General features: G+C 39.4%; 1 protein-coding gene across 1 annotated transcript in view; it reads right to left on the reverse strand.

The window, feature by feature from the left end:
- Positions 1 to 23,802, reverse strand: part of LOC138624703 (phospholipid-transporting ATPase ABCA1) — a 143,641-nt gene that overhangs the window by 102,038 nt on the left and 17,801 nt on the right. The window contains exons 9-14 of the mRNA XM_069705081.1: positions 20,802 to 20,941; positions 19,902 to 20,018; positions 15,759 to 15,956; positions 11,772 to 11,977; positions 10,791 to 10,967; positions 3,055 to 3,277 (exon numbers count right to left, since the gene is read on the reverse strand). Of these exons, the coding sequence (XP_069561182.1) occupies positions 3,055 to 3,277; positions 10,791 to 10,967; positions 11,772 to 11,977; positions 15,759 to 15,956; positions 19,902 to 20,018; positions 20,802 to 20,941 (1,061 nt within the window). The remainder of the gene's footprint in view (positions 1 to 3,054; positions 3,278 to 10,790; positions 10,968 to 11,771; positions 11,978 to 15,758; positions 15,957 to 19,901; positions 20,019 to 20,801; positions 20,942 to 23,802) is intronic.

Genomic DNA, 23,802 nt, shown 5'->3' on the forward strand with positions numbered 1-23,802 from the left:
AGTGTTTGGCGCGAGGAATGAAGCATAAAGTGGGTTCATCACATCTTTATGCTAAAAACAGCGAGCTTGGCAGACACTGCATGAATATATGGATCTGGCCAAAGGAATCGTTTCCAGTCGTTGCATCTTATTAGACGCCAACTTTAAGAGAGGCTGAGCAAATGACGTTTCCAGAATATAAACACAGCAAAGAAAAGTGAAGCTGAGCGCAATGGTCTGGTGGGGCGATAGTGGTAGAGTTGGACCAAAGCAGTAAAGTTATGAGCCACAAGACCAAAACAATGAGCTCAAAGATGCTAAAACACTTTGTAGTACGGAAGAGAGGAGGAGTAATCTTTTTCACATTCAATCAGTGTAATCTTCATTACTCTAATTGCTATACACCGTGCATGGATTTACAACATGCTTTATTCTTTTGCTGAAAAGATTTTCGAATACAGATTTGTTAGTTGTTAAATTCAATATCCCATATCCTGAAAAATATATTTTTTTAAAAACAACATACAAACAAAATGCTTAATTAGTAGTAAAACGTATGCATTTAAAAATATATATGCAGTGTGGAATCATGACGAGGAAATTGTACTTATTGTAATAAAAGAGGCCTACACGCGAGTTACTAGTGAGTTTAATGTATAACAAAAAATGTATGAGAGCAAATTACTGTTTAAAACATCCTCTGTATCTAAATTCTTAATAAATTTAGTAACTGTAACGGCATCATACTACTCAAGTACTCAAGTACAAGTACTTAAAAACTGTCTTTAGCACTTGAGTGAACATAATGTTCCAGCAATGGCTTGATAAGGTCTCATTTGATGTATTTTTCATCTTGTGTGCATGAGTGATTAATGAGATGTGAATAGCTGTTCCATTCGTTTGTAGTTTTTTTTGTTTTTGTTTTCTTTTTTAGGTCTCGATGTTGAGCACAAACAAATTAATCAAATTTTAATCACCAAGCGCAAACATGACAAAACATCTGGAAGGTGTTTTCAACAAGAGCCTACTGTTTGGGTGAGTAAATGGAGTATTGATCGTCACTGATCAGTGGCAGTTTTTGTACAGACAATCTTGTTTGAAGCAGGAGCCGACTGTGGAAACAGAGTAAATATATCCGCCTCAGTGCATATCAGTAAATACATTACCTCCTCCATAATGGAAGAGAAAACAAGTGTAAAATGAAAGAAGACTCAGGTGCAGATGACAAAACTGGTTGTTGTCACACCTAATCCAGATACAGCCTTACGATAATGACCATTTGATTTGCTATTATTATTAATGCGCTGAAAATGGCTGTGAAATTATCATTTAGAACAGGGCCTGTGATCTGAATACGCATCCTGCTTGCAGTTGTTCCTCCAAGGCACTGCGCTAACTCAATTTATTGTTATTAATGTTTACAAATTGTTGATGGCTTGCAAACACATTAAGCTGATGGGGAATTACATTTCACCCAGCTGTTCAAATATCACTTTATATTTACCAGCAGCATTTTCCAATTAAACTGCAAGAACTGATTAGGTCCACCTAAAAAAACCATCCTTTTTGATTCCATTAACAATGCATGTAAAACAAGGGGCTGTTGAAGAATGCGTTCAATCTAAAGGAGACCAAAGGCTTCCCTTATATGATGAAAGTGGCTTGTGCTTATTTACTAATCAATTCTCAGGCAGAGGATGATTCCAAGAGATGAGCAAGATTACCATTACCCATTAAACTATTGCTACTACAGAGAGATCAATATATAAATAACATAACCATCTATATGTAGAGTATTTAGACATCTGCTAAACAAAATAATGATCATACACATACTGTAAATAACTACTGTTAGAAATGATTTAGCCTCTCTTCTAGGAACAATACAGACTTATTCCAATGATTGACGATGTTCGACATATCAGATAACTGGACGTACATTATCCATGACGATAAACTCTGGTTCTTTCTTATTGTTCACCCTGAGTGTACGTTATGCCAGTTTGATGGCTGGTGAAACATTAGATACAGTATGAAGAAATACTGTTAAATAATTAAACTAACCTAACAGTGCTTTCACTAGTATTCTTACAAATTATTCCTGAGGAGTACAGCTTTGTTTTCGTAAACCCGGGAAAAATACAGGCCAAATATGAATCATATTTGTTCTGGTTGGTCTCAGCAGTTAATGTATCAGAGGCGTATATTTCAAAAAGAAATTCAGAACAGCAAATGCTATTTCAGTACACACACCAGGACCTCTCTTTGAACATGGTACACAACTATTGCCTTTACTTAATGGTTATTACCCTGAAAATTAGATTGAACATAATGGAAAATAGTGCGCAGTGTTCCGGTGGCAAAAGATAATACATTTTCACTGCAATCATGGAAATACAGTACCAAACATTCACTTCTGAAATTACAAAACAGAAGCCATTTCAATTACATCCTGCAATTAAAGGAAACAAAGGAAACTACAAGAGGCGTGATTTTAATTTGACCAAACTGTAGTTTCGGTTGCATGCTTAATTAATTAGCCCGATAAGGCTGATTTAAATAATCACAGTTGATGATTGGAGTCTGTGGTTGATAATTGGGTATGATTATAAAAATAGCAACAACACCAAAACACAAAGCACAAACAATTCCCTGACCTAAGGGACCCGTGAGAGCTTAGGAGTACTTGTTTGGGTGCATTTTGTCAGAGGTTTATTTTTCTGGTCCTGCTGCATTTGATGAGCTTTAGTGGACTTTGTTATGAGTGTTAATTTGCTTTTAAGAGAAATTAGGGTCAGAGCTAGCTCTTAAATAAAACTAATTTCATAGACAACAATGCTACAAATCTCTACAAAAACACACTGGCGAAGCACTGCAAAATTATACGTACAATTTTGTTATTGGAGAAAACAAAATAAAGTGTTATGCATACAAGGAAAACTATGTGTGCAAAAAAAAAAAAAAAAAAAATCCGCAAATACTCTCATCTGGTGTAGATTTACAGCAATGTGATTAACGTCGTGTTCTATGCTTTGTGTTTTGGTACGTTCCATTGAGCGACTCTCTTCTACTGACCTTAATCATGACACTTAAAAGCACGCATGGAACTGTGAACAGAACTATGTTCTCTGTGAACCTTGCCGACCAGAGGGCGCCGTTCTGAATGCCAACAGCGCGCAGCACCTCCTTCAGCCGGAGTTCCTTCTCCAGCACCAGGTCTTTGATGGTCATGCACACGGTGTACATGAAGGCCAGCACCAGGAACATGGGGAGCATGCCGCCAACGCTCTGTACGAAGCTGGTTGTAGAGGAGAGCAATCAGAAAGATCAAGAATGGAATGTTCACAAAGGGAGTGGATGATGACACAATGGTGATACAGCGGCAGCGTGTGGTTTTAATCCGGTCCACGTGTGTGCATATATACACTGTGGATGTTGGATACTCAGTGAAAGGCCTAAAAGTAAACTGCAGATACATAAACCCATATATACAATCTGAGATGTGACTGTCCAATGAAAGGACCCTTTTTGAATCCATTTCTTGTGCTAAACAACGAATGGCAAATCAAAAGATCAGGGCCGACTGAAAATGAAAATAACTTGTCGTAGTACGAAATCTAACAAAAAGAGAAACAGATTTTTACACGTGTACTCAATTTTAAAGGTCGTCTTTTCCAATTGTTGAGTAAAAGGAAATAAAAACCCTGAAAATCATGAGGGATAATCTCCATTGCATTCATGAATTCAACCACTTTGAGGCGTTATCATTTTTACGCTGAGCTAACCTTTGTAAACCCGGTGCATCAGCTCAATCGAGCGTTTAGTGCTTCACTTCATGCCAGAGATGATGTATGATTTAATGCCGTTACGACACAATAAGGCGATATTAAACTGGCTTCATAATGCCACCAAAATGCCATGTCAATATCTTCACCGCCAATATAATAGTGCTTCCTTTGCTTTATTAGACAGTGAAGGAGAGATACGGAATAGGTTTTGACAAAGTATAGATTCTACAGATCACTTGTGCTTGCGTTTCCATAAATACCGGCGATATAATGCAAGCAAAGTACCGTTCAACACAAATGAATGAACGCTAGAGAACAAAGTTAATATGCAGTAATTTGTAGAACGAAGCTCTTCTTTCAAGCAATTTACCAAAAACAATTGATCAAAGTACACTTCCAGTAGATTTGCATGAAATGAATTTCTCCTGTAATTCTGGACATGTTTATTTTTAAAGCCTTACTGAATCCCTGCCAAGTGGGACCGGTTCACTCAAACATCTACTCTCCTTAATTGCTCGTTAGCTCAGCGTAAATGCTTTTTAGTTTCCGAAGGTGATTTTGCATCAGTTATTTGTTTTTTCTCTTATTTTCATTTCTTCCCAGATATCTAATCCTCTTTATAAAAGTATTTACTTCCCTCCTTTTAATACCTTAATGGAGCAGCTTTTTGTTTTAGTGCATAACTTGATATTTAAAGTTAAAGGACAAAAAAAATAAAAAATAAAAAAAAATACATTTACAGAAAAGTCCCTTCATTTTTAGTTTCAATCTATGCAAAAAATTGTTTTGTTCAGTCAATCCCCTGATGATGGACATACTGGACAGTCGTGCCAACACAACAAAGAGATTAAGTTAGTTGCACCATGGAGGAACTCCAGTTACACGAGAACCTGAATGAAAGAGAGACACTTGTTTCCGAGGACACTTGCGCTGCCCCCGTGGGACGGATCGCTTTCAAACGAGGTCTTGAAAGCCGCAGGAAAGGATTGGTTGACGCGGCGTTTCTAAAACTTCGGACGCAGAGCAACTAAAACCAAAAATCCCACACAAGGATACATAAAAAAAAAAAAAAAAAAAAGCATTGCTTCTTTGAACCCGGAAATTCAAACCACAGAGTCAATACACTTCAACAAACATCTAAATGACACATTAGCACCTTTTCTAGGGAGGTGAGCAGCCTCGAGCAGCGTGTGCATCTAGCTGAATACTTATTCTGGTATTATCTGCTCCACATACTACCCTAACATCTCTGTAACAGCTGACAGCCTGTGTGAGTTAACTCCTTCTGTGACTTCTAGCACCGGAGGGGAAGGGATCAGTCATGCACACCATGTCTGACACTGACAACCTTGCCACCAGATGCTCTTGAATTATACATTCGCTGATCGATCAAAGGTGCTTAAGTAATAGAACTCCAGGCGGGTCTGTGTTACGGGGCTTCAGTTACATTGGCAGGCTGACCTAAATTTAGGAAAGCTGGAAGACTGATTTCTCAGTAAATCGAGAGATAGTAGAGCACAGCCTCCCCAGAGGTTGGCGTACTATGCTGAAAAAATAAATAAATAAAAAAAAGTCTCCCGTCTCAGTTTGAGCAAATATGCCAGTTCTTTGGCTTTCAATGAGAATTATTTTGTTGCTGGTACAAATAATTTTTCTCCTGTAATGGAGAAAATGTTCCATATACATGTGTGTTTTCAGTTTCTATCAAAGAGCAAGATCACATCTACAAAATAAAGTATACATGCATTCAACTTGGACATTACATTTATCCCACAGAGTTTAAACTGTTTTTTTTGTTTTCAAGTTAATAGAAATCAGCCAAACATTTGGTTGAAAAAAATATGAGGGCTGAAAGCTGCCAATTGTAACGCAGTTATTTCATTAGCTCTCACTATTAAATATTAACAGACTTATGAAACCAAGACACATTTTTCAACTGGTCTATTCTTAAAAGAAAAATAATCTATCTATATTCTTTAACATCAAACTGAAGACAAGGTAGGCTGCTGTTATCTGTTGTTCCTGAGGTAAGACAAAGATGTTTGGCTTTGTAGTAGACAGTACAGTATGTTCACCGAGTTACAGTCCAGACTGGAAGGATTTGGACAGTTAAACATTTCTTTTGTTCCTCAACCAATAAATGAATGGACACTATGTTGTTGTCGTGCTCGCAGCTGAACTGATGGAGCAGGTTTTAGTCATGCCCTTAGCTTAAATCATCCTTCCCTCATTTCCCGTCTCCCTGTCTCTGCCCAGAGAACCCCCGCCCAGCAGGACGCCGCCACCACCCTGCTGTTTCAACATACGGACGGTATCAGCCAGGTGAGCAGCAGCGCCTGTGTTCGCCAGTTCTGCCCCGAGTGTTTCATTTCTGTCTCATTAGACCAGAGAATCTCTTTCCTAATGCCTTCAGAGTCCTTTCAATGTCGGCAAATTCAAAGAGGGACGTTATTTGCCTTTAACTCAAGAGTGGCTTGCTCCTAGCTGCTCCGCCATAAAGGCCTGATTGATGAAGTGCTGCGAGAGATGATTGTAATTCCGGCAATACACTCCATTCGAGTGACCACTGGGTTCTCGACCAAGTCCGTTCATGTTCGGTTACTCAGTTTGGTGTAGCAGCTAACTCTAAGACAAGTCTGGGTGGTTTGAGTTTTTCCTTCGAGGCCACTGTGCACTGAAATATGTCTAAATGGTTTCATATCCTTCCCCTGATCTATGCCTCACATTTCATCACAGAGAAGTCCACAGAGAGTTCCTTGGACTTCATGGTTTGGTTTTTGTTCTGACTTGCAGTGGGGATTAATGGGATGTCATAAATGTGTCTGCCTTTCTAATCTGCAGGTCGTATGTAATGCCACAACAAAGAGTCTGAATATTGCTGTAAATGCAAGTTTTAGTTTTTTGATTTTTAATAAATTTGCTAGAATTTCTCAAGTGATGTTTTCTCTTTGCTGTAATTGGTGGGCAAATAAGTGCTTTCTAAATCTACTGTATTTGTGACAGTAGATGATTTACAGCATTTTACAAATAAGTCGGACTAAAATGTTCAATTAGGCATCAAATGAGAATCTTTAGAAGTGGTTCAAACTAAGAGCGTCAACATACATTTTTGAAGACTAAAATGTTATTTCACTAAGTTCTGATGAGTTTGGATGAATGCTTTTAAGATAAGAGATTAAAGAAAGATATGGAGCAGGGTTTTATGTAGCTCATAGTGACAGGTAAATTCTCCAAATTTCTAAAAGCTGTTTACAATAACATTCAATTATTACTGACTATTCAGAAAAGATAAACCGAAGGTCACCTACATGTTTTAAAACTTTTCACTGCACATGTTTACTTTGGATTCTGTTGAAGTGTTGAAAATAACTCGTGTACCTTCTTTCTTTTTTTTTTCTTTTTGCCCTGAATCAAAAAATGATGTGACACAAAGAGCAACAATTTCTGCCTCCTTTTCAGTTAAAAGGCTATACAGGAGCAGCCAAAGTCTTCACCCACTTCATCTTTACCTGCTTAGAAAGCATGAATACTGCAGCATCTGCCATCGGGCCTCTATCTGATGCTACAAAATGCCAGGTCTTAAAAAGAGTCACACAGGACCTAACCGATAAACAAAGTCGTTAAGCACATCTCTTAATGTGGACTCGGCATTAATCAGCATGCCAGTGGGCTGCACACTCTGGCTTTGCATTCTGACCATTTAACATAAAAATAATGACCATGTGCAAAAATATAGTAACCAAGTATCCCGGTGTGTGAATGTTTTATAAGAGTCATATATGTCTTTGGGCCTCTTGTTGCCTGGAAGTAGGGACAAACTATTTTTTTGAAGGCGGGTATTACAGTATTACTTTTTCATCCGTGGCTATGAAAGTTTTTTATTTTTATGTACAAGGATTCAATTGGGGAATATTTGCTGATGCTATTAATACACTATGTCACTACACAGAGCAGAAGCACTACAAAACATAAAACAAAACATCAACAGCTGATTTTTTTTTTTGCTTGTTGATTAGCTTCAGATGTTTTAATTATGCTTGTTTTGTTTTTTTGCCACTCTAACAGTGCACACACGCCCTGCAGGCCTCTATTATCCAACATCAAGCCCATGTGAATGTGAAAGACCTACTGATGGGGGAGCAGAGCCTCAGGATCCAAAACAAGACATGCCTGTGATTCAGGAGCGTGCGGTGGCGCAGAGGCCGCTGATAAAGGACCAGTTTATGTGCTATCAGGCCCCGCGGGGGTCAAGCTTTATCCAACGCTGTCATCGCAGGCCTGTGCACAGTGTGAATACAGAGACAGCGGGAGCCAATGCAGTTTGGTTATCTGAGGTTCAAAATGCCAACAGGGTCAGCTGTGGTTGAAGTAGCCAAGATTTGCTGGTAGGTCACAGTGCAAAAGATTTGAGGAGCAATTCAGGCACACAAAAAAGGAAATTATTTCTACGGCATGCCGGATGATGAGTGTTGAGGTCAGTGCAGATAATACGAGCATGTTAGCTGAAGTTTATCAGTGAAGAAGAAAAAATTGTTTGTGCAAGATAGAAAGGAATGGAACAAAGATTTTTTTTTGAAAAAGACAACGAATATAAGGTCTCAGAAAATCTCTGTGTGGCAACAGTTTCTTTTGTTGTGGTCAAATTATTTTCTGCTGGGGAAATTCTTCATGACAAACGCAATTAAATAAATGTCGTAAAAGTAATTAAATGACCTCCAAATTCCACAAAATGAACTATATTCAACTAAAATCTGTTATATTCTTCATGTAGCACTGCGACCTTTCAACATGTTCATTTTATGTGGCCAAAAGTTTTTTCTGTCTATACATTATATACATATATATACTTCATCTCATAGTTCCCAGGTGGAGAGCATTACATTCTTAATGGAACATATAAAACTATGCAAGCGTTGATGGTTTTTAATAACATTTAAAGTCTAATTTTTTTTCTAAAATGGGAAACGACAAGAGCAGACGACAGACATCTTCTTCTGAATGCACAATGTCGTTTCCTTCTCCTTTTTTTTCCCCTCGGCAACACAGAGTTCCAGATGAAAATAATTACCAGCAAAGTCCTTCCCCATCAGGCCTCTCTGTGTTTTAGCACATCTTCCTTTGTGTGATTTCACTCTCAATTATTTATGAATGAAAAAGCAGTTTTCAAGTCTTAATAATTTATTAGAAATGCCCGAATGTCTCGGCAAGCGAAAGAGTAAATGGTGGAGGGACTGAGGGTATTGCTGTGCGTTATGGTTTCTATTTATCTACTGTAATTATTAATCCTTTGTTTTAGGAAGCTGGGCACTGAGGCAATGAGGCTGGCGTGAGCAAATAAGCTGTACCGTGACGATCTAATTTCAGATCCTTATCGCAATGATGAGTTGTAAATGATAACAAAAAGGAAATTGTGCCTCTAAAAGTGCCTTACGAGCACATAAAGGAATCTGGAGCTAAATTTGAGTTGTTACTGAAGTAGAAAAAAAAACTGGTATGATAAGAAAAGGCACAAAAAGTCACCAGTGGACATGTCAGTCATCTTCCCACTGCCGTGTGTGTATTCTCTAATGTATAGAGGCAATATTTAGTTTAGCTTTCCTCCGATTGGTACCTCTAAAACAATCCTGTTGCCTGGCATTTCAAACCGACTGCACCCACTTAGGCAGTTAAAACAAGTATGAAATAGAAGTATTAAACTTGGTTTATTAAATCAGCTGAAAAACTAAGTTCAAACCAGCATTTAATCTTCTAGCCACTGTGTGAATATAAATCCGGGGGAAATATTAACTTTATAGTAAATAGAAACCCCATGTGATGAAAGCCAAATCAATAAAGCTACTTTGAATGTGCTTTTCATGACACCAATGCCCTTTTGTTTCCGATGCCTCCACAATGAACATGTAGTTTAAGGGCATTCTTATTCCAAACTTGCACCTGAACAACAGCATGCTTGTAGATATTTCAGCCCAAACTGCATCTTCAATATCAAGTCAGCCTTTTCCTGTGTTGGTTCAACCCCCCGTTCCCCGGAAGGTTGATTCACTGTAAATTCGGTGCTATCCAAAGCACATAATATTTTAAAATTAGATCCCTAATCTCTGGAACTGTGTTTTTCCCACGGGTGGTGAATATTTTGTGTTTACTAAAAGCGTGTTTGTGTGTGTGTGTGTGTGTGTGTGTGTGTGTGTGTGTGTGTGTGTGTGTGTGTGTGTGTGTGTGTGTGTGTGTGTGTGTGTGTGGGGGGGGGGGGTTGTATTGTGTTGTTGTACTTAAATCTCTATGGTAATTATCTTTTCTCTTGATGGCATCACTGGGCTTTTCCTTTATTAATGGAGATCATAATGTTGTGTGGATGGGTGTAATTTCCCAGACTCTGAGGAAATCTAGGTTGTGGAAGATTCAGTGTGATACCACATCATCTGTGTCCCTAAGTGAATGATCTAACATGATAGAAGCCTGTGCTATCAGTGGATACCGTAGAGTATGCAAAACACAGATGGGGGGATGCTATCAATCTTTGCCCGCCGGGTACTCTATAGTCACTTTGTTGAGAATGAAATACAAGCAGGAAAGGGACTCTGAGTGGTTGCTTTAATAATTCAACATCCACCAACTATTCATGAATTTCCTGTGGTTTGACGAAAATCAATAGTTTTGGCCAGCTCTTTCCTTCTCACTGCCTTTATTTATTTCCTGTTCTGGTATTGACCCTGAATTTACTTGAGATTTGTATTATTTACGACTAACAATGACATTATTGAGAGAGTTACCTTTCTTAGTCCTTCAACTGTGATCAGGGAAGAGCACAAGAGCAACACAGATATTAAAAACTTAGACCAATAAGAGGAAGCGTCATTCCCCAGCGATATTTGAAAGGGCCCGGGTGACCGGTGAGACCATACCTCAACTATGTGTTGCCGTTGAGCGGCAAACCCCCCAGAGTGAGCAGAAACATATTGCTGTTGTACCTCCTTCCTCTTCGTCTAATCACAGTCTGACAGGGAAGAAGCTTTTTGTACTCACACATCATCCACGTAGCACGGATACGGCATTTGCTGGGCAAAAACGCCCAGCGGTTGGGTCTTTGATGTTTGCACTCGTATAATGCCGTGGTCCATCATATCCTGCAGGTAGGCGAAGCCTCCCCATATATAGCGCAGGTCGTTAAAGGAGTTGTCTCGAGCTCCGGGAGACCAAAACCTTATTAAAAGAAGACAGACCATGATGTGTCTTAGCAAAGGGCAAGTAAGCTCTAACCAGAACAGTCAGAAATACTACCAGTGTCATAAGTATTTCAGAGGTCATATGGACAGACAGTAAACTTTAAAAGACTAAAGACCACCTGATCCTTCAGTAAGAAAAAAGAAGAAGAAAAAAAAAAGGACAATACAGCCAAGCATTTTCTTACAGTAAATTTGCATTTAGAGTATTATCCAGAGGGATATCCTAACCTTGACAAAAATGTCAGAATCTGATACTCTGAAATTGTAGCAATGTATTAATGCCCAACACATCATTGTAACCAGTGACTGCCTTTCTTGCATCAAGGTGTGAGCTGTGACTCTGACTTAATCTGACTGAGATCCCAAGAACGCTACACCCGAGGCCTGTCAATCAAACTAGACAAGCCCCAAACATACTTCTCTTTGAAGTGTAATATCTAATTAATTTTACTTTTTTTTTTTCCCAGATGGACCGCCAAGACACTGATCAGAAGTACATTTAGCAAATGACACCGTAATGACTTGAAAAACACAAATTGATTTTGTACTTCATGACAGAAGTTGAATGGGAGTCTATGGAGTCAGTGGCTCTCAGAGGGATTGTGCACTGGCCTCACTTTTCAGACCCGGAAGCTGCACAACTTCTATAAAGAGTCTGTGCTTTGGGCTCATATTTAACATGTAAACATAATGTCCTCTGAGCTAGCTCTCACCAAGGCAATTCAGGGTATCCTAACAGTCCTTTATCAGTATTCAACAGAGACTAAGTTGTGTTACTTACGTTTCTTTGACTTTGTTGGTGCGCTCTGCTTCGTCGATGTCCATGCGGATTTTGTACTTGACATAAGGAGGGGGGTGGCTGGAGTTCGGCTGGAGATTTTCAAAAATAACACTGGCCCAGAACGTATCGTTTTTCAGATGCTCCAAGGCTTTGTTCACTAGCTGGACTTCACTGGGGGCTGCCTCAAACTTATTGAGGTCCAAACACTGTCGACAAAGATAGAGGTATCAACAAAATGCCTTACTTCTCTATAATCCTCATATTGGTAAAGTAAATCATTCTCTTTTATAGAAACTTTTAGTAGTCACACACAAAAAAAAGGAATAAAAGAGAGGCAGGCATGAATTCACTGGCAGAGCAGCAGATGGATATTAGGCACAAAAAAAAAGTGTATCACTCAGCTATTGACTAAACCACAGAGAGTAGGTCCAAATTATCTGGAGCTGCCAGGGGGTGGGGAATGTTTTGGGCTTCAGCAGAGACAAGCAAATGAGATACAGCCTTGCTCGCACTCCCCTGTTCTGTTGCCTTGTCCCCCTGTTTCATGAGACGATAATGAGCTAGCCATCCTGGGAGGCAGTCACACCTGACAGCTGTCCACACATCTCGGTGCTGCAATAGTTTTATTGTTTCTCCCCCAGGAGTCTGGATTCTATATCAAGCTATGGTGGGAAACAAATATCACAGCAACACCATTTGCCCAGTGCATACTTGTGAGGATATGAGAGCTGTAAAGAGTTACATGAGCCCAAAGTTTGGACAAGTGCTGATAGGAATACAGGGAAGAAAATGTTCCACATAGTCCTGGTAACAGAGGCTACATGCTAACCACGACACAATTTGGCTAACTGAAGGATAACAGATGTTTATTTAATCATATTTGTAGGAACAATGTTTTTCCGTTCAGGTACATTTAAATTAAGCGTTCACAAATGCCAATCTATGTTTATTGTGGTATGTAGCCTGAATATCAGTGCAACCCTTTGTCCTTACAAGTCCCACCAGCTAAGATGTCCCTAGAAGGGTTAGAGAAACCATGTTTTAATCATTCTGGGCTTTTTCACTGACCACTGGACCAGCAGCTGATGCTGAGCAATCTTACACCAACAATCCGACTCCAGCTCTGGAATGAGAAACGGGCCCCACTAATAGCTTGGCAATCTCATCTTGGCCTAATTCAGTGAGGCAGCACATGCCGGTGCTGCTGACTCATATATACTGTTGATGCCAGTATTAAAATGAGTGGAGCCCCATGATACATATAAACATATGACAGGTTACTGACATTGTGCTGGTCAAGAGGCCACATTTTGTAAAATGCAATAAAAACAAGAACTTTTTCAAATTATTTAACTGACAAAAGTAGAAAAATAAGTTTTCCAACCAATGTATTTGTAATTTGCTCAAATAAACAAATTGTGAATTTGATGCCTGCAACACACACTGGCAAGGTTGTGACAAAGGAAAAATAGGAGTGAAACGTTTATAGAATATTGAAGTTGCACCAGTTAGAAACATTCCACTGAGAGCAGGTGAGACGGTGAACGGGGAAGGTATAATGATGAGCATAAAAGGTTCATCCACTAAAGGATCTGTCTATGCGAGCAAAGATAGGTCCTGGCTCACCACTTTGTGCCCTACTATGTGAGAAAAGGTCGTAGACACACAGTACACGTGCTTGAGTGGCCTGCCTGCAGCCCAGATCTGTCTCCCACTGCAAATGTATGAAGAGGAGAATCGGAGAGCAGCTGAAATCTAGTATCATACAGGAATGGGCAAATATTCCACTTGCTAAAAACTGCAACCATTAGTATCCTCAGTTCCCAAAGGACTGAAAGGAGTAATCCAAAGGAAAGGTGATCCAAGACGGTGCTGAACATGCCCCGTGACCTTTTTTTTATGTCTTGCAAGCATCAAATTGCAAATTTGGTCAGCAAAAGCATTGGGAATCTTTATTTGTTTTGCTTTTGTCAGTTAATTAAAAGTTTAAGAGAATTAAACAATCTCATTCATTATCCTTCCATTTTCTCTACTTATCTATCAAATCATTAGACAGTTTAGAAATGAAATACAATGCAGTTTGTGGCTCCAATTTGTGCCATTGCAGAGATGCAGCCTGACTCTTCGATGTTTATGCCGGTAGTGGCACCACAGAGAAAAGTCATGGCAATTATAAAATGACCACAAATCTTCGGGCTTTGATCTGGAGCTCATAACTTGCTCTCACCGATTATTATCTTAAGGATACAAATTCCTAATTTGTGAGCACACATCATCGTGGCGTCAACCTCCTCTATGTCTTCTACGTGCAGATTTGACAGTTGTTAGTCTGTTTTTCTCAGTGTATGCTGCAGCAATCAGTTTGCTGTAACAAGGGCTTGTTATTCACTATGCAGAGGCAAAAACCAGTGAGCAAAAACTTAATTAATATCAGGGTAAATAATGTTATTCTGTTAATGTTAAGGTCTTTGTCTATCAGATTAGTTCTGATAAATTGAAATTATATTATTTCAATTTTCTGTTTAGTAAATAAGTATATAGAGTGTATTACCGTGGAACTACTTTATACTGTATTATTAGCCTGAAGGCTATGACACCTGTTTATATTGTCGATGCTCAACGTACAGACTCATCAACCCTGGACTGAAACAACATATTTCTCTAAACATGTATACATCCAAACAAGAAAATACCAGAGTAAAGGATGTTTGATAACTGCCCCTATGCTGATATTTATTTAGAGAATTGCAGTTTCCATTAGGGCAGAAAATAGGTTGCAATGAGTTGGTATTTCATTGGGCGAACCCGAGGGCCTGACCTGCCATCCTACTTGCCTGTGGATTGATGCTATGTGTGTGAATGTGAGGGTGGGCTTTGTACACGTGTTTGATCACGCAATGTTGAGAAAGAACGTTTTTGCTGCAAACTGTGCCACAAGCAATATATCACTGTCAGCTATGTGTGTGTCCTGACTCAGAGGCACCACTCTGTTTGATGCCAATTCACATTCACTGTAGTCTGACCCACGACTGTGTTTCTTTAACATTATCATGGAAGGAATGTAGTGACAGATCTTCCTGTGTTCGTTAAGTCAAGGATATTAAAGTTTAATGAACAAAAGATCAAAGTCTTTGTCTGGTTATTCTCCAAAAACACAAAAGCTCAGTGAATGAGCAAGAAGAAAGGATGCAGCCTTGATTTAGGTTCGAACAAAAGCAGAGCATGGATAGCGCGACAAAAGAGCTAAGAAACAAACAAAAAAAAGCACTGTGCTAAACATGGACACATTGTGCCTCAGATGCAAAGCACCCTGTAGCACCTCTGTGATGTTCTGCTACAGCTGTGTGACAGTTGTGAACAGAAAGATACAGGAGTGATTTTAAAATAAAGAAGCAATCATATCAGCAATAAAAGCGTTTTGCCAGATAACCATCTCTGGGTAAAAATGTGTGTGTTAATTAAATGGCCGACACTGCAAACTGTTAACATTTCATGAGTGGGAAAATACCATTGATACAATAAAATAGTCATCTATATTTAAGGTATATGATGCTCCTACAAATGCTCGGGTTGGTTAAAGTGAGGTTATCCGCATCACGCTTTTAGCAAACTAATAACCCAGAAAAGAAAGATGATACAAATCATTTTTATGGAAAGACAGTTTTGTTTGAGCATTTTAAAGGTCAGACAGCTCTTTATAACAGTGACTCCAGCCAAAGAACCCACACGGGTAATATCAGGTAAACCGAATAAATAGCAGAGGCAAAGGCTCAGTGGCAAAGAACAGCAGTGGAAGAGCACAAAATATATGTGTTGCCAATTTCCCATTGTAGTGAGAAAACCATGTTTAAAAGAAAACTTAAATGTCAGACAACAACCTTATTTTTTTTTTTTTTTTTAATTAAATTTGACTGAAGAGGTCACAGCCCTGTGGTGCAGGAGTGAGGTGGAAGTCAGGGTTTGTGAGGTGTTGAATGAATGACTTACACCGAGGAATTTGGAGAGAAGCTTCAGGATTTGGGTAGCAGCGTTGTAAACACCCCGCCAGTCATAGGCTGGCATGCCGGGAGGACGATCTTCTGGAGGGCCGTTGTACAGGAAGTTGGCCAGCAGCTTGGCCGTCCATCCTGTGCCGCTGAGACGCTGGTTGAGGAGAGCAGCAAACACAGGATTCGCCAGCAAAGCCTGATTAGGAAGGCAAAATTAAAAAAAGGGTTGATTTAAAGTTACAAAGGGTACTTGTTAGGGGTTAAAAAAATGGAAGTGGTATGAAAGCATATGAATAGTAATGAGGATCAAATGGCTTTAAAACCAGATTTTATAAGAAAAGGCAGGCAGGGGTTCAGCTTTGCTCGGTGGTGGAGCTTACATTCATTTTTCAGCAGGATTAGTGTTAAGATAGATGGCAGTGTTGTACTTGTGGCTCTAACATGCACATCAACTATTGTCACGGGCAAGAAGTGCTCGGTCACTCACTCGATGTGCACAAACACACAAAACATACATACATTTGCATGATACAGACATACATTGAGACCCGGAGTGATAATCAATGCAAATCCAAACTCCTGCCAGTAAACACACACAAAAACACACACACACACACACGCAATAACACACAAACAACAGATCCATGTACAAAAATAGAAATATGTAGTCTCATCTGGATTAAGCTGCAATATCTCTAATCGTGCAACAGAGTAGTCAAGGTGATGTGTTGATCAGGGAGCAAATTTAACCTTGCTGTGGTAGTAATGCCCCACTTACCGCAAACATCGTTGTTTGTTTTAAGATCCTCATACAATAAGAGCTTAGAATAATAATGCAGTTCTTCTTCTACCTGTTGGTTTCAATGTGTTGGCCTCCTTTTAGCAGCCACAACTATCCCCGTTTCCTGTTGCCCTAAAATTACCACCCAAGTAATGATATGAAACTGTTCCTGTAATGACAGTGTTAACGCGTAAACCACAGTGGAACACTGATAATTTACCTGTCATGTACACAGTTAAAGGTGAAAAGTCGACTAAATCCCACAAAGATAATAAGTAATTTAAATGTATTAAATATATTTGTAAATGTAGCTCTTGAAATTCACATTTTAAAGTGGACAATATTGAACCCTGACTTTTGAACAGGAAAAGGACGACGCCTGTAAATTGAACATGAGGCGTCTACAGTGTGAAGATTGAGATTCAGATATATTCTGGCCACTGTGCTCTGTGGCATTTCAGTGTCAACACTTCTGATGATATTCTGCTCAACCTAAGGACAAAGTGTCAAATTAAGTAATCTTTATGCTGTGTGTGACCTTTGAAAAGATCAGCGGATCTGTTTTTAGGGGTGCTGCATTAAGGACGTGACCCATCAAAAACGTGTGGATTTTAAAAATCTTAAGTCATTTTGAACAGAAGGATTTTGGCAGAATGACCGCAGCTGTTAAACCAGCTCGGTCATTAAAATCTTCATCTGACTACTACTGCATGAAGTAGAAGTATTATTTATGCAAGCACTGAGAGCAAATTTCTCGCAGTAGAATCAAAAAAAAAATCAAGTTTGTAAGTAAAAATATGTGGACTGAGGGTACAATTATTTTTGATTGCACACAAATTATTCTTCATAGTTTTGGTCACAGACTTTAGAATTTTTCTTGTGTCACAAAGTTTTGGTCGCAAATCAAACCTTGTTTGGTTGCGAGTTGAGTTGGACATAATGGGCCATTGTTAGGAATTCAAATTATTTTATTCCAAATCATTTTATTGTCAGTCCATATATTTTTTGATTAAAACCTTGATTTTTGATTACAGTGCAAGGAATTTGTTTTAAAACGGTTTTATATGCTCGCATAGAAAAGACACAAAAGTACATTCATACTTTTGCATGTGATTAAAGGTGTAACCCGCCAATGTTTAGTGGCATTTGAACCAAACAGATGCAAATAGACTTTCCATTCGTTGGTCATGTGCTGAATGGAAGTATTTGCAATGGGAGGGACATGGCAAAATTCATTTGTTTATCCTGGAGAGGGAGACTTACTTGCAATCAAAATAATGTTATTCTCAGTCCATATATTTGTTTATCTTTAAAAACAAGCGGTATTATCAGTAGTAGTATCTATTGAGTTTTCTCACTGTAAATGTGGCAACTGTAAATCTTTTGTCCAGATTCAGGATTTCGATTAAATCATCAAATCTATTGTTCATCGCTCGTTTCTCTGAAAAAGGAGCAGCTCCAACATGCAGCATTAAATTGAACTTGTTGCCACAGTAACTGCAGGTGTCACAGAATCAACCAGGACTGAAATCTTTAGGGTTACAACTTGAACTGAGGTTGAAAGAGTTGCCGCCTCGAACATATTTCTCGACCACTTTAATTTCCAAGTTATTTCGGAGAATATGCTGACAGTACAGTGCGTCCTTCTGTTCATCTCCACACCCTAAATCTTCCATCTCAAACGTAGTTGTGGTGGTGATGGTAATTGGTCCATCAACGTAAAACGTGTCTGCGACCTTGAAGGACCTCCGAAGATGACAAACCTCTGAAGCCACCAGCTTCGTAGCGAGAGGTGGAGAGAGAGGGAGTCGGGCAGGGAGAAAATGAAGACAAAGGAGGATTGCTGGTCCATTTGTGTAAAGGTTAGGGCTAGGGTAATGAATACCCCAGCTATATGGAGCTCCCGATGTCTGCTTCCCTCCAGCTGCCTATAAGCTCATTTGGAGTGACACTGGAGTAATGTCTGTGTCAAGGAAATACGGCGAGAGGCAAAGAGGGAGGGAAGAGAGAGAGAGAGAGAGAGAGAGAGAGAGAAGTGGTGGCGAAGAGTCCATGTCCTTTACTTCTATAGATAATCCTTTCTGCCAGGATGAAAATTATCCTGCACTTATCCATAATTACTTTTCTCCCTCAGTCTCCATATCCAACAGAAGGTGCAACAAATTGATACACTCAGCATGTACTGTATGTTCCCACCTGCAGCATATAGGATACTCATCCTTAAAATTCTTTACATTTTTGGAGAAAAATTGCAAATTTTACTGCAAGAATCAGAATAAGGATTTTCGGTAGAACTTCACTCATAAATTGCTGCATTTTTCTGCTGCAAAATAACAGCGGAGGAGGTTGTTTTGAGCTGCTGCTCATGTGAAGAGAACGGTTGTGTATTTTTTGGTTTAAAATATACACAACAGTTCTCTTCAGACTTATATCACATTCTATTTATAGATTACATACACAATACTTATATTCTGTACAACATACCTTTTTTTTTTGTATTATATTATATTGTATTTTAATTCTTTTGTACTCATCTTTTTTACTACCTGTATCCTTAAGCTGCTTCGACGACTGCATTTCATCACGGTGGGATTATTATATTGTTTTATTTGATCTAATAATCCACACTTTTAAAATAAAATCAGAGAACGATAAGTTGTTTTTTTGGTTGTTTTTTTTAAAGCTTGTGGGTCAAATCCTTTCAACCTACTTTCCGCTGGATTGTTGCAAATTCTCTAGTGAGTTACTCACTAAACAGCTATTATATCTAGTAGTTACTAAATGTAAACACTAAGTAAGAACTACATAAGAACTCATTTTTGTGGTGCAACGTCAAGGATATTACCACTTGAATTTTGTTATGAGTAAAGTAACACTTAGAAAACACCCACATTATAACCAATTACAAGGCCAAGTTTTTATTTATGAACAGCGAGCCGAGGAACCTAATCTGCCCAACCAAAAATATAAACCAGCACATTTTTACTAATTAACGTGTTATTGTTAATTAGCGAGCTTTAGTGCTGCTGTTTGGTGGACTTTTACCTCTGGAAAGAACCAGGATAGCCGTCTCCTGCTGTTGTCAGTTTTTACGCGAAGCTAACAGAGTGTCGTATTGACCTGAACTGCAGACGTGAACAAGCTTCTCAAAATGTCTGACTTCCCTTTAAAACTTGTGCAGGTATTTTATTTGCAAGTCAAGTGTGGCATTTTTGGATTTCTGCAAAAACAAAAAATAAGACTATGGCTGATAACTTTTTCCCTACAAACTGGAGAATAACTTTTTGTGAAAACAAATAAAAAATGAGCTCCAGTGATTCAGGTCATTCTGTTACAGTGTTTCTTGGTGCAGATTCTCACCCGCATTGTGTTGACTTGAGTGCTGTTTTGTAGGAAATCCCGGACCTTTGGCCCGAGTTCATCCCACGAATCAGCGAGCTCTTTTAACATGGCCAAGCTGTTGAATGTGCTATTTGCCTGAAACAAAAAAAGGAAACGAAAACAATATTTAACAGCACATTATCTCACCTTCCGCCGACTGAAAGCATACCCGCTGAGCCCACTATTCTCTCGGAGCCAAAACAGACATGAAAGTACTCCACATCTGCACTTTGAGCTGATCCCCGGAGGAACTCATCACATTGTAACACCGCAGTACCCCGTGGTGATGAATGTAAATGGGCTTATTTACCCCTGAACATTGACTTGTAAACAATCTGACTGTGTCTGGTGTGAAGAGGGCCTCCTGCGCCAGCACCGGGCTGCTCGCTGTGATGTCGGCAGGTTTTGCTTATACTCATTATGCATTCGCAATGCAAAATTCGCACTGCATGTCTGTTGTTTGTTTTGCTTATGCCGTTATCAAAATGATGTTAATCTCTCGGAGAAATGTCACGTCACAGAAAAAAACAAACCCTGGCTTCCATGAACAGACCTACTCGCTAAATATTGTTTCATCTTCCTTTTCTACCTTGTGCAAGAAAGTGGGACATGTTTTTATTTATTTTTTTACAATTCCCACACTGACAGTATCCTCCCACAGATACCTGTAATTAGCCTGATCCCGTGCATACAGGGTAATTCAATATATACACACATTCAAAAAATAATTTAAACAGAAACAGACTTGGCTTCTAGCTTTCTCTGAAAATATGACATCTGAAAACTTAAAAGTGACATTGGCAGGGTAGTCAGCTTCGTTCCAAGTGCATGAAAAGTCAGTGTGGACGTAAACACATTACATTTTTCCTCTAAACCTACTTCTTTCACCAAGAGGCGAGCAGCAGGAGAATCAGGTGTGTAGAGGACTTTCCCTTGCAATAATGGCTTGAAGGTGCTCCAAATGGAGCGGAGACCAGGTGTGCCCTCCAGGGTGTCGACGAGAGTCTGACAAAAAGCATCTACAGAAGGGAAGAGGTAAAGGAGGGAAGACAGGGAAAGTCAATTCAAGACCCCAAAAAAAAAAAAGAAAAAGCACCTCTAAATTTCTAAATCCTGTGGGCATACTATATATAGGTTCTTTCATGGGACACGAGGAAAGAGGGGAAACAAGCTGTTTGATGAAACACCCGAGCAGTAAACATGTTCAATATTGTACATGAGCTTGGAATTCATATGGGGTTGGTTACCATAACAACTCCTATCAATACTGTCAGTGAGAAAAAAAAATTAACATAGTTTGAGTCTTGTAAAATCCATTTGATTTTTTTAATTTCATAATAATTACTAAGCACAAACTTTAAAAAAATATATATAATTTGGAGCCATTCAGACAAATATATCACTAATATAACATGTTCAATAGTAATATTCTGACTCTGCAGGTCTGTCCATGGAGAGAAAGAGAAAGACAACTTCATGAAGTAGAAATCAGAAAATCAAACCACAGTCATGTGAACTGTTGCAGCAAGGGGTGATTATACTGAGCTGACACAAAATAAATGCAATTGAAGAAGGGACAAATTTGACATTACAGCACGTGATAAAGAGCAGATTCACACCATGGGGACATCATTGACGCAATCACTGCACTTCAGAACAGAACTGCTCCTAATGGCTCCTCCTCGCCGAGCCTTGATTAAGGTTTGTCCATTTTAGTTGACGCAATCATGACTAGTAGGTTTACATAAGTGTTGCGGTGTGCATCGATCGCTTTGCAACACTTTTAGAAGTCGCTTAAACCGACACAACTGACAGCACCATCCTCCACTTATTTTCAGAGCAGACCAATTTCAAGTGTTTAGTCAGTTTATTACAGCAAATTGTTGGGAGAGGCATGTAATACCTGCTTTTACAGGAGTCATGGGGACTGACAATGACTTTGCAACACAGTGAGATCAGACATGTCATCTTAACTTTTGTTTTTACACTCATAAAAAAACATTTGTCAATGTTTACAGCTGGTTTTACTGCTGCAGCCTTGCTATTATATATATTTTTTTTATTTTTTTTTAATCTTACTTCACATCTACTCCCCGTCATTAAATACTTGCTTTCCCATCAATATTTAACCGAGTAGCTGGGGGGAAAAAAAAACAAAAACTAAAATTTGAGGAATTGTTACACTGTTAGGGAGAAACTTCTGCTGATACAGCTTTTTTTTTTCTTACAGTTTGTTGTGAGGAAACTTTACCAACTAATTCTATATGTTCAAACATGCCATTGATCCTGCCTCCATGGAGGGGAGCACAATTATTTCCTGGAAATTGTTCTACCCGTGTTTTTCAAATAAAAAGCTTTAACGAACTGGATATTGGCTACTTTATTGGGACAACTTCGCAGCAAAAAAGTTGCCGACCGGATGTATCTATAAATAAGTTGTCATGTATTACTTAAAAACACACAAACAGGCAGAGGAAAAGACATAAGTCAAGAGTTCAGACATGAGTACATAAGGGAAAACTGTGAGGAGAGGAAAAAAGTCAATATGCTCAGCAGCAGTAGGATCATTACTAATTTAACTGATCTGCCAATGTGAATATTGCCAGAGTGGGAGAGTGCTGAATAAGTTACATGAGGATCTGCGCTGCAAGCAATAGATCCCGGAGTGGTTGGATAGCTTGTTCTCAGGCTGTGCCCGGCTTGTTCCGAATGTAAATATGCGGGTCTTGTCGTGTGGTACTTCATCATACAGTTTACCAATTTGGTGTATGGTCCGTCAGTCAATGTGGCCCTCTGTCTTCCTGAGCTGTTGCTAACTGTCCCTTTTGATCTGACACCTGTCATTACACAAGTGCTTTCTGTCGCCCTCTTACATTTTTTTTCCCCCTGTCAAGACTGCAACCGGACCTCAAACCTGTCTCTTGTCGTCTCACCAGGGCAACCATACCCCCCCGCATCGGGGTGATTTTAGCGGCCATTTTCAGCGCAATTAAATGTTAGCTTTTCTGCCTGCTGGCCATCTTTCCCAGGTGCTCCTTGGAGGTCAGTGTGCAGAGAACTAATGGCCACCCCTTAGTCTGGGTCTGGCCAGCTGTTCCCTCCGCACACTGCACAGATGCCCCCTCCTGCGATCATAACACTTGAAAGACAGGGAATGTGTGCGACACACAGCTCAGCAGCTCTCTGTTCAATAGATGTCTTTTGGAAAAAGTGACTCCAAATTGGAGGATTTTCTGTATTTAAGAAATATACACTGTTCAGTATCAGTATGATGAAAAAGCTTGCAGTGGATTTTCCCACCGACATCGCTGGCATCTGCGGATAACAACAGAAACAACTGATAAAGCAACTGAGGGGGCAGAGGGGGCAGACCATATTACAGTCCAACTAACATCATCACATGAAGCAATGACACAAAATATTGTTGCGTTTTTTTTTTTTTTTAATGTATCGTTAACTGTTTTTTGTTGTTGTTGTTATTAAAAAGGATGCAAAAAAAATAAATTTAAAAAATCCTTGGTTAAATATAAAATGCTCCTTTTCCTATCAGCCAGCTGGAGGGGCGTGTCAGTGCTTGATTGACAGCTGCTGGCAGGCTGCCACAGTGCAGGTGTTACACTGCAGGGAACACAAAGACAAACGAAACAAACTTCCACTGTGGCTACAAGTCGTGGGCACACAAGGTATTGTCATTGGCACCGATCCCAAGTGGCATTAGCGTGTTATTTTGCATGATGTTTAATGTGCTGCAGCAGCGCAGCTAATTAGCTTTCGAGCTTACAAAGGGGACATTAGCGGTGCACTTTTCCCAGCTGAATGTTTGGTCAACAGCAGGACAGGGCGGGTGTTCAAGTTGAGAGAGTGGATTAGCAGGAAAGCT

The sequence above is a fragment of the Brachyistius frenatus genome, unplaced genomic scaffold (assembly GCF_029030835.1).
Source record: "Brachyistius frenatus isolate BFR_SWC_R1_liver_20210118 unplaced genomic scaffold, ASM2903083v1 Contig_54, whole genome shotgun sequence".
Lineage (NCBI taxonomy): Eukaryota > Metazoa > Chordata > Actinopteri > Embiotocidae > Brachyistius > Brachyistius frenatus.